Below are 11,677 nucleotides of genomic sequence, written 5' to 3' on the forward strand. Positions count from 1 at the left end.
CAGCTGTGGCACTGCTAACAACTAACGCAGACAAATGTTTGACAGACTCATGGCTGAAAATGCCCAAGCCCATGTACCTTTATATATCACAGGTGCTTCCAGTGCCATTGCCAGTGAATTGTACCCATAAAAAAATTACAGGCCAAGAAACCTAGCGCTAACAAAGCCATTGCCTATTTGCCAGATATAATACCATACTGTATGTATCCTTAGACAAGACATTTAATGATGCCTCCATTTACTCAACTGTATAGTACAGAGATTGTTCAGTAATAGTGATTTGCATATGAAATGCAGGAGTGTTCATTGCACCATGGGAATGCTTGTACACCTCGAACTATCCACAGTCGTAATTCTAGGTTTGCTTGTTGCTGAAGTGTGGGCTATAGTTTTGAATAGAAATTGGCTCTTGAACAGTTATGAAATGCCTGTGTAAGACTGCTGTAGAAATTACCAGCTTCACAAAGGCCTTTCCTTACTTTAGTTTTAAATTAATTTTACTCAGTCCAAGTGCTAGCAAATATTTTTATATATACAGCTTTCCATTTTTTTATCTTCAGCATTCAATTTCCCCCTCAGACTTTAAAAACAATTATTTTTTGTAGCTGTCTTTCCTGATTCTTCTTTGACAAATCTTAATTTGTCATATTTGTCTGTTAATCTTATCGTATGGCAAGTTTATTTCCTTCTTTGTGTAACCAGTTTATTAAATGTTAGCCCTGCACTGGAAATGGATTGTTAATTAAAAATTTCTTCCCTTCACTGGTGCCTAAGGTAATTTTATGCACTTCCTTCCCTCCTCCAAATCACTCTAGTATCCGAGTACCTCCTTCACGATGCTAAGGGAGCCATGAAAGGATATTAATGAATAAAAACCTTCTAGTTTCAAAATGAATCAGGATTGGTAACAGAACTTTTGAGGTTTACACGGCATCCTTTGCAAGCTAGGGAAGTTTTTACAGGGGGAAAATCTGAGGTACAAAAACCACACAGGAAGCCTGTGAGGGAATTGTCTACCCTCACATATGATGATTGAAAAATTTTCCCCAGTATTATTCTGCCCTACATTCCAAATTAAAGGGAGAGGGAAGAGTCTGATAAAAGGAAAATAACATAACAATTAACTGTTATTTCTATTTATAAATACCCTGTGGGTGCTCAGATCCTACAGTAATTGGCACAGTGAAAATTACCAGCTTACCGAATAGCTCATTTTTAACGTTTGAGCTGAAACAGTGCAAATAATGGAACCAACTTGAAGCAAAGGTGGGACGGAAACTGAGTGGGTAGAGAATTTCTTACCTGCAGCCATGCCATCCTGTGCAGTTCTCCCGACAGAATTCATGAGCTAAACCAAATCAGGATGGGTCAGTACTTGTATGAGAGACCTTCAAGGCAAACTTAAATGTTACAAGAAGTACTGCTGGTAATTCTCTGTGAGTGAATCATCAGCAGTGTTTCTCTCTGAATTGGTGTCCTAGCATAGCTTGTACTTCTGGAAGGGTTGTCTTTAGATGAGCTGTGAAAATGAGTTCTTGATCCCCGAGTCTGATGCAATCTCTCGGTGCTTTTTGCAGGTGTACCCTAGCTGCACGAAGCCACCTTTACAGCTTTCATTTGGATATGGTTTATTTAATAACGTGTTCGAAGTTGTTCCGTAGCGTTGCTCTGCACCATTAAGCAGCTGCTTTGTCTCCATCCAGCTGTGGCTGTATACCTTCTGAAGTCTGTAGATAGCTTTGGGATGGAAGACACTAAAACTAAGTAATAATCACAGTAGCTACAGAGACTTGTTTAATAGGAGGTAGACTCAGAGCACTTGCTTATTTCTCACTGGTATAGAAACTGAGCTGTACTCTAGTTTTTTCCAGGGTACTGGACTGCAGATTTTAGGTGTTTCAATCAGATGCTGTTCATGAGCACTAAAGTTTCCTATAAAGAAATATTAAAATTGCTTCAAACATTCCAAGTATGTTGTTTATATTCTATTAACTTAAATATTTCAGAGTAAGAGTTTAGAAATCCTTTGTCATTGTTCCAACTTGTTGTGATAAGAGTGAATTCAACTGCATTTTTCATAATTATAGTGCTGTCAGTTCTAGGTACTTAGAGAGGATTAAGCACACTGGTATAGCAGACTTGAGTTCATCTAGAAAAAAATTAGGAGTGAAAGAAAAATACTGCAAACAAAACGATAATGTAGTATATTGGCTGAAACAGAAGAATGAAGTTGTGTGAGTTGGTAACCTTGTGGACACTACCAAAAAACGTAGGTGTGACTGCTATTTGAGTAAATTGTTGTTACTGTTTTGTTTTTGTGCAGGTTGCTTCGCTGTTGAAACCCTAATCTAGTTCCCCCAGTCCTCTAGACCACGTGCTCCATGATTTGAGACCAGGAGGAGCTTGGAACTCTGAAATGAAGATGGAGGCAGTGGGAAAAGCAGAAGAACTCATTGACACTGAAGTCCCACCGAAAATCTCTGCAAAACAAGAGGCAGCTCCTGACGAAGATGGACCTATAGAATTAGAGACACATGCTCAGAAAGATGGTGCACCCATTGTAGCAGATTCGACAGTGCTGTCTTCAATGCCTTGCTTGTTGACGGAACTGAGACGAGATTCCTCAGAGTCTCAGCTAGCATCCACAGAGAGTGATAAGCCAACAGCAGGCAGAGTTTATGAAAGTGACTCTTCTAATCATTGCATGCTTTCCCCTTCTTCTAGTGGGCATTTGGCTGATTCAGATACACTGTCTTCTACAGAAGAGAACGAGCCCTGTCCAGCAGAAGCTACTATAGAAGGAGACACTTCTGGAGTGTCTGGAGCTGCAGTTGGGCGGAAATCCAGACGATCCAGGTCTGAAAGTGAAACGTCAACAATGGCTGCCAAGAAAAACCGACAGTCTAGTGATAAACAGAATGGTCGAGTCGCCAAGGTGAAAGGTCATCGGAGCCAAAAGCACAAAGAGAGAATCCGGTTATTAAGACAGAAACGGGAAGCAGCTGCTCGCAAGAAGTACAACCTGCTGCAGGACAGCAGTACCAGTGATAGCGACCTGACCTGTGACTCAAGCACGAGTTCATCAGATGATGATGAAGAGGTTTCAGGGAGCAGCAAGACAATCACTGCAGAGATACCAGGTAGAGGATGTTTTTTAAACTGAACTGTAAAGCACCTGACATCGTTTCTCAGCTGTCATGCTAAGTTTGATCAGTGACACTTGAGAAAAACCAAGAGAACTGCAGCTCTGTGTAAATTTTGAAGACTGCAGTATATTAACAAGACATGGCCAATTTTAAAATCTGAGGTGTCTGTGCACTTTTGCACAAGAGCAAAACTTAGAAGTGGTAAACTGTAGAAAGGACTAACTTAAATCTTGGCGTTTTCAGAATTTTTTTTCATTTGTAATTAATTCTATATGAATGCCAGTCAGCACTGTTAGTATTGGTTAGATGGTAGTAATCATAACTGCCTAATTAACAAGTATGTTATCATGGTAAGCGGGCAGCCTTGTTTTAATATATTAAAACATACCTCTGCATTTCTGTTTGGAATAACATGGCACATCTCTTGCCTGTATTACAATAAGGCCTGGCTCTTTACTATTGCACTTTTGCTGTGCTTTCCAGCTCTACACGTGCATGTCAAACCTACTTAACCTTATTGTGAGTTATATTCATGCAAATTGCATATCATCACTTATTTCGGAGTATAAATAAGAATTGTCTTCACTCATAATACCTTAGGATAATTTGAGGAGTAGAAAAATTTTCATTCTTCTGTGTCCTATGGATCAATATATATATCTCTCTCTCTATATTTTTGAATTCTCTCACACATCTATGTTAACAGGCTGGGTGCAGCCAATTACAGGGGCATACTCATGATTTTATAGCAGAAGAAAGATGTGTTCTTAAGTTTCTTGCCTGATGAGTTTTCATTATATAATTGGCCCACAACAATGTGTGAACTATGCTTGCAGCATATAATATCTCAGAATCTTCATTTTATGGCAACCTTAAAGAATAAAATCAAATTTAAAATAAAGTTTTTGGTTTGCCAGTCTTTCCTGAGTGATATGCATTTCCCCCCTTTGAGCGTAGAGGATATTTTGGATGATAAACTGCATGGTGGATACTAACACATTTATGTAATGTAAGAGAAAACTTAAAGGAAAGCTGCAGCGAGTAGTCCTGACAACTAGGACAGCTATATTCATGCTTTTCAGGTAAAACTGATGCATAAAAGAGGCCTTTACACAAGATTTTACAAATACCTGCCACTGTCTGTACTCCATGGGCCCTGCTACGTGGTCAAATTAAACCTGGATAAAAACCAGCTATAGAGTTGTTACACATTTTCAAGCACTAATTTTATAGCTGGTTGGTTCTTTTTATAGTTGGACAGTTATTTCTGTGGCATGATAATTACTTTCCATGTGTAGCTGGTCTAAATTTATTGCATGATGAATCAGTTAATAACATAATACGTGTGATCTGTAGCAGGGGTCCAGGGTAGCGGACAGGTTTGTCTTTGTTTGGGAGCTGGTATTTTCCCCATGATCTGCCAGGCTTAGGACCCTTTGCTTAAAAGTAGTTTAAATGTTGGAAAACGCACTCATCTTCTGTATTTTATGTGGTATGTCCCTTCCAATACTTGCAACTATGGAACAAATTCTGTTCTTTTTTAGGGTTAATTTTGACCGTGGTTTAATAGGTGTATTTATTATTTTAAAAAGTATCAGTTACCTGCTCTATTAATTTTTTTACAGTAATCTAGACAGTTGGGTTCCAGTTTTAAAACCCGTTGGTTTATTTCATGAAGCTTTAGAACAAGCTCTCCAAAGTGAAAAGATTAGGGACAGCTTTTCAAAAGTGTTTTGCACCTTGAGTAGCAGAAAGGTGCTGGTAGGATTTTCAGAAGTGCTTTGCACGCCTATATTTCACTGAATGTGTGAGAGTTAGGTGTCTGTCTGCTTCTGGGTTCCTAAGTACCTTTGTAAATGTGGCCCTTGTTCTTGCTTGGATCCACTGCCCGTCAGTCAAAGGAAGGACCCTGTTGATTTTAGTGGACTTTGCACCAGGTCCTAATTTTTACATGTGACACAAGATGGAGCGCGTTTGGAAACAGTCGGGGGCAATGTTGACCTGCAATTTTTATATCATAACCATTTCATCTGACTGCTGCTAAACAATGGCTGTTTTTTAAAACTGTATTTTGTGGACACACAACCTTTTTAATTAATCCTTTGTAATCTGCTACAGTGGCTGTTCTGGATCACATAGCAATTTTCCTTTCAAAGGGGAAAAAATTGTGGAAAAGTTTCCAGAGGCCTATACCAGGGGTTGTCATTTGGAGGTACGCGTACTCCTGGGGGCACTTGGACCAGTCCTAGGAGGTATGCGTGGGTGGGTGGAGTGCCTCTGCCTCCCAGGAGCAGGGCAAGGGCAGTGGCACCCCTCTGCAGGGTAGGGAAGCTGGAACGTGGTGTCTTCCGCCGCCACACCAGCCCAGTGAGCTTCCCCACCCAGCGAAGGGGCGTTGCTGCCCTCACCCCAGCCCAGTGAGCTTCCCCACCCTGCCCCTGGGAGGGCAGTGGCGCTCTGTCCCTGGATGCCGTCCTCGCCTCCCTGTTCCACGTCTGGCCATGTGCTACCCCCTCTCCCCCACCCTCCTGCCCCACTCAGCGTCCAGCCACTGGGGGTACTTAAACTGAAAAAGGTTGAAAACCCCTGGCCTATACCATTGTAAGGCTAATGAAGACAGGTAGCTTAGGATGCAACCTACGCATTTCAAATAAAAATAAAATTTTTCTGATCCTGCTTTTGACTCCAAATGAACTGATTATGTTAACTTCAGAATTATTTGGCCGCGGAGAGAGCTAGTTTAGTAGATCTTGCACTACATTCTGATCAGTATCCACTAAAGACTTTGAAAAAGACCACTCCGACCCTGGAACGGGACAGCCCAACCTGTAGCCTGAAGGCCATGCTCAGGCCAGAGGACTTCTCCTTGTCATCAAAGAATGAGGGTAAGGCTGATCAGTAGAGGTCTGCCCAAGTCAAGGCGGCAGGTGGCTGATATTGTGGGCAGATTGAGGGGCAAGTCACCATTTTTCAGGGCTTATTGCAACAGGCCCCTCCCCGTGCCTCTGGCTGAGGGGCTTTGGTAGCCCCACCTCTGCCACTGATTGGTGGAGAGGGTTGTCTGTCATGTAGCCCCACACCTTGCCACTCACTGGTGGAGAGGGGTGGAACTACATGACAGGCAGCCCTCAACCAATCAGCAGCAGGGGCCGGGGCGGTCGCTACCTTGCCTCTTGGCTTTTTGCTGATATCCCTTTTCCTGCCGGGCTGCACAGCTGGGAGGACTGCTGGCTCCCACTGGGGGGCCGACACCAACACTTTATTTTAAGTAGGGGCTTCTGCTCCCCCTGCAAATTTTGCAGGGAGAGCCCAATTTTGTGATTTGGGTAGGTCCTTACTGATCAGTTGCAGGATACTTGCTCCTGAACCCTGATATTAAGAAACTGCTATACATCTATCAAGGAAGATATAAAGGCATACAAATTTGTCCGCTTTTATGGTTGTTTTTTTTAATCAGTCAGTACATCTGTATGCCAGAGTTGTGGGGCATTAGCAAATACATAGTGCATCCCTGTGGTCAAGTTTGGACACTTTTTCACTAATAATGTTATTGTCCTAAGGTTGGCCCAGTTGGGTATCATGGAAACCAATTTCCAGACTTGTCTACTAGAAGATTGAAAAATAGGTGTGCCAACAAAGATGCTCTAAAATAATAGTATTATTTACTATAAGTGTCTTTTACAACATAGAGGTGTAGTGATGGAATAAAATACCATATTGATAATGGCCTATTATCTTCTGTTAAAGCATAGAAATTCTCATTAAAGTCTATGGAAAAGTTTGTTTCAAACCTGCGCACAGTTTGTCAATTAGTGATAGTTTAATGAGAGGTGATACACTATTTCTTTTTCAAAAGATTTCACCAAATCTATTCAGTTTTAAGAGTGTAGGTAATGAAGTCTTTAATTCTACAATATGATTTACTTTTGGAATAAGTTTGGTATGAATGATAAGTCAAGAAGAAAAGTGTCCTACGAGTATATGATGATGCCATAAACATCAACAGAATTACCAGTTTTTCTCCCCTTGCTCTTGCGCATAATTTATGAACCAAGCAATTATGTAGTAGAGTCTAATTCTCACTACAAAACTCCCAACCTAATCATATTCATTAAAGTATTTTCAGTCTTATTTTACTTTTCAGCAAAGAATGAATAGCAGTCAGTTATGAGGAAGTTTCATTACTGATGCTTCAGTATAATTACAGTTAGATCAGTGGGGGTGATTTACAAAAATGCAATCTGTGCTTACAATATTCTTGAATATTTGAATATTCTTGAATATTTAACATTGTGGGTTTATCCCTGATACCAAAGGTCCTGTCCAGCATTCATTGAAGTTAGTGGTAATTTTCCATTGACCTCATTGTTTATAAATTGGGCTACTGTTCAGTGAATCGCAATAGTTTGATAACTAATGCAAATGAAGAAGCCCCTTTTATATTTTAAAGATTGAGCCTCTCTTGGCATGCAAGCTTCACAAAAGAGGATATTCTGTGTCAGGTACTGATAGAATGTGATGCACCATTTTCAGCAGTCACTTGCTGAGTATTTTATTCCTCATGGATTTCAAGCAGGACTGTACAAATGAACTGTGACTGAAACTTGGCATGGTAACTATGCCTAAGAATCGATATTTGGCTGAAAAACTTGTTTTTTTTTAAGTATATAAAAAATTAAATATAGAAAAAAAACATTTTGTTGTATTTAGATACTAGTGTGCTTTCCTACAACTCAAAAATGTAGAAAAACAAGTTAACCATTTATAGGCTAATATACATGAAGATGCTGTAGAAGTGACTGAAAAATTCAAGTTGGAAAAGTTGTCGTTTTGCATGGTTAGATAACCACGATTTCATAAGGATTTTTCAAGTGCCAGAATTGGACAGAGGTTGGAGTTCACACCTGTGGCAGAAGGCCAACACGAAGGTTACAAACCATTTCAATTCCATTTAAGCTTTGTATATAGGCCTATTTGGCCTTAAAGTATGAATTTCATTCAAAGAAAATAATTGGAGGTGATGTTTACTCAAGAGTATGTGGGGAAGAATTTTAGCAGTAAATTGTATGGGCTAACACAGGAGTGGGCAAAATGCAGCCCGGGGGCCAGATGTGGCCCACCAGGCCATTCTACCCAGCCTGCGGGGCCCTTAAAAAATTTAGAAAATTAATATTAATCTGCCCTGGGCTGCTTGTCATGCGGTCTTCTGGCTTGCCGAAACTCAGTGAGTGGGCCTCCGGCCAAAATAATTGCCTGCTTCTGGTCTAGTGCATCAACAAATAGGAGACACCCCCCCCCCCCATTAATAGCTAGGAAAGAGTATGCTGCCCAGTATCAAACTTGAAGGGAAAGGTGTCAAACTCATGGTCCTTTGGGCCAGGTGAATCCTGCACGGTTGATCTACAGGTCAGATGAGTTGTGCAGGGCTGTGCCATTTGGCCTGCGAGGCTGGCAATGTTAATTGCTGTGGGTCCTGGAGTCAAAGCAGCTGCCGCTCATACCACTGCCAGATTTTCAGCCCCACAGATGAACATATGGCCCCATGTTCCAGGTCTGGCTGGTGAGGCTGGATATTTGGTAGCGGAGTGAGCATTGGCAGCGTTAATTGCTGTGGCTCTGGGAACCAAGTCCAGTAATGCTGCCACCATTCAGTCTTTTGCCAGATTTCCCTGTGGGTGTTCCCAGGGGCCAGATCTGGAGCACAGAGCTGCAGCTGGAAATCTGGCACTGGGATGAGTGGGGGCTCTCATAGTTCTGGAAGCTGTGGCAGTTAACACCCACTGCTGCTTTCCCTGTCACCAAATTTCCAGGCCCGTGAGGAACCCCATGGACTGCATGACATGGCTGTGTGGGCTGCATTTTTGACACCCTTGCCTTAAGCAATTAGCATGATAATGCTGGACCTAGCAGTTGGGTCAAAGGGAGACCTAAGGAACTACATATGTAAGTAAAATTGGTGATTTTGATAAGATGCCATGAGGCAGAGGTGGCATGACATGCATACCATGACCCCTTTTGTGGCCGTTTAAAGATTCCAAGGCTTTTTATTTATTTATTTTCTTCCATGTAAGGGGTACTGACTTGGCTTTGGCCCAGCGTTTTTCAACCTTTTTTTCATTGGCAAACCCCTAAAAAATTTAGAATGGAGGTGCCAGACCCCTTTGAATTGTAAGCATGGGTATTCATATAGTCATCTCTTGTGGACCCCTTAGACATAGTCTGCAGCCTGAAAACCACTGTTATAGACCAGTTCAAAAGGTATGAAGTTCTAAATCCTACCAAATACTAGGAAATTCATTTAATACATTGTTATTGCTGTAGTAGTGCTTAAAGCACTTTGAAACTAAACTGTCTCAGCACTCAGAGCCATCCACAAAAATGAAAAGTTGTGAGGTATATGATAAGCTGATATTTTGTAGTATTTTATTTTAAAAATTGGTAACGCAACTTTCAGTTTAAGTGCAAAGAAAGCATCTGAAACTGACTCATGTATTTGCTGCTACTATTATTTTTAATTCACTTATTCTGAGTAGTGCCTTTTAAAAAAATGGCATTGTATGATTACATATTTATGCCTCAACAATTTTTGCATTGAATATGTTTGTTTATAAAACATATTAAAAGGTGTTTTTAAAACTAACTCTGTCCTACAAATTCACCCTGGGATTTAAAATCAAGCTGGGTTACTTCTTACACAACTTAAAACTATTTTGCAGTAAGAATATAGGCAATAATATTTAAGGGGTGTGCTCCAAAACCCACTGAAGTCACTGGAAAGATTCACATTTTATTCTTAGTGCTTTGGATTAGGCCAGTGGTTTTCAATCTACATAAGACATGAGGCAACAGTGGATGGTCTTGAGGGACCCCTAGAAAGACTTGAAGGACCTCTTGGAAAATGCCAGTTAGTTTTCAGACTACAGAAAAATAATAGAGCTATTCTTTCATGGCAGAGAACTCAAAGATCACAGTAGGTCAGAATGTTTTTAACAGTATGGATACCTATTGGAGGTCTCTGGGTTTATCGTGTAAATCATGTTTGCACACCTAGCAGTGCTAACACTGCGTGGCACTCCACAGCAACCTGGAAAGGATCTCGAGGCACCCCAGCGTGCTGAAGCACCTTGGTTGAGAATTGCTAGATAGGGCTCTTGAAGAGGGAGCTCACTGTATTACTATAGTGACCATGTGGGTGCATCCAGATGAGCATGGATGTTTGGTTCCCTGGAGACAAGTAGCAGCAGCGCACCTTTCGCCACAGCTGCTTGTCCCCAGGGAACACCTGTGCCACACACGCGTTGACATATGGCAGGCTACCCCGGGTGGGGTATGGGAGGCTGCAGCAGCGGCGATCCTGCCACGCAGAGCCTGGCTGGCAGCCAGAGGGTGGATCCGGGCGCTGCTCTGCCTCTCCCCCCCCGCAGGTATTTTTTTAACTCTGTGCATCTAGGAGTCAAAAAAATCCCGCAGAAAAAAATGTGGAGCAGCGCATGCATGGGCAGCGCACCCTTGCAGAACATCTAAATGTGCAGTATGCAGTGCCACAGGCATGTTTGTGGTACCACGTACCACACAACCATGCTGGTCTGGATGTGGCCTGTGGGACTAACAGGAACCAACATGAAAACAGAAAGCTCCTTCTGTCAGTTAACAGGTACGACTGAATACATATAGTGAGCCAATTAGTTGATCAAGAGGATGCCATTTTTATATAGATGCTTCCTAAACAACCTTGCTTTAACTGAAATGTAGCCATTCGGGCTGAAATAAATAATTATGAAACAATTAGTTTCTGAGCAAAGGATTTGGATGCTATGTTTCTGCCTGCTTAGCATGACAACAGATGAGTGATAAGACTTTTTAACTAGGATTCATAATGGAAATTGTGCCACTTAACTATAGTATGGCTAGCCAGACATTATTGGAAAATAAGAATGGAATCTTAAATCTTCTGTCTTGCCATTTATTGAAGGGGTTTTTTTTTTGTATATATCTAATTTAACTGACTCTTCAAAAAGAATGTATTGTCTAATGACACTGTAACTTCCCATAAGCAATAAACCCCCAATAAAGTATTAGTGCCTTATCCCTTTATCTGTAAATCTGTGATTTAGGTGGTCCAGTGATTTTTTTTTTTTTTTTTTTTTTTTTTTTTTTTTTTTTACAGTTTTTTTTTTTTTTTTTTTTGAATGGTTTTTCTAATGCTTGTAGCTATGATGGCATATGGACTTTTAGAGGTCTGGACAGGCTCTTCCAGAGTTCGGCTTTATGGAGAAAAAAAACCCCAAACCAAAAACAAAAGAAAGAAAAATGTTTATTGAAACAAAAGTTTAAATTTCACACAGTGAACTCAGCTTAATGAATGGTTTTGAATAGCTTAATATGGTTCTGGTTTAATTTTGCAAACATCTGAATGAGCTAATACTTGATGCTTTAGAACAACATTATGGTCTGAGGTCCATGGTGTTTTACAGGTTCAGGATTTAATGCTACCCCCCCCCCCCCCCCCCCCCCCCCACGAGGTGTTGTGC

General features: G+C 41.1%; 1 protein-coding gene across 2 annotated transcripts in view; it reads left to right on the plus strand.

Annotated features, from left to right (window-relative positions):
- The first annotated feature begins 2,304 nt into the window (after window positions 1–2,304).
- The window catches only part of CUNH18orf25 (chromosome unknown C18orf25 homolog), a 39,744-nt gene continuing 30,371 nt past the window's right edge, over window positions 2,305–11,677 (plus strand). For both annotated transcript variants that reach the window (XM_006034858.3, XM_006034857.3), the window contains exon 1: window positions 2,305–3,140. In XM_006034858.3, the coding sequence (XP_006034920.1) occupies window positions 2,417–3,140 (724 nt within the window). In that variant the 5' untranslated portion in view covers window positions 2,305–2,416. The remainder of the gene's footprint in view (window positions 3,141–11,677) is intronic.

Source organism: Alligator sinensis, unplaced genomic scaffold (genome assembly GCF_000455745.1).
Source record: "Alligator sinensis unplaced genomic scaffold, ASM45574v1 scaffold518_2, whole genome shotgun sequence".
Classification (NCBI taxonomy): domain Eukaryota; kingdom Metazoa; phylum Chordata; order Crocodylia; family Alligatoridae; genus Alligator; species Alligator sinensis.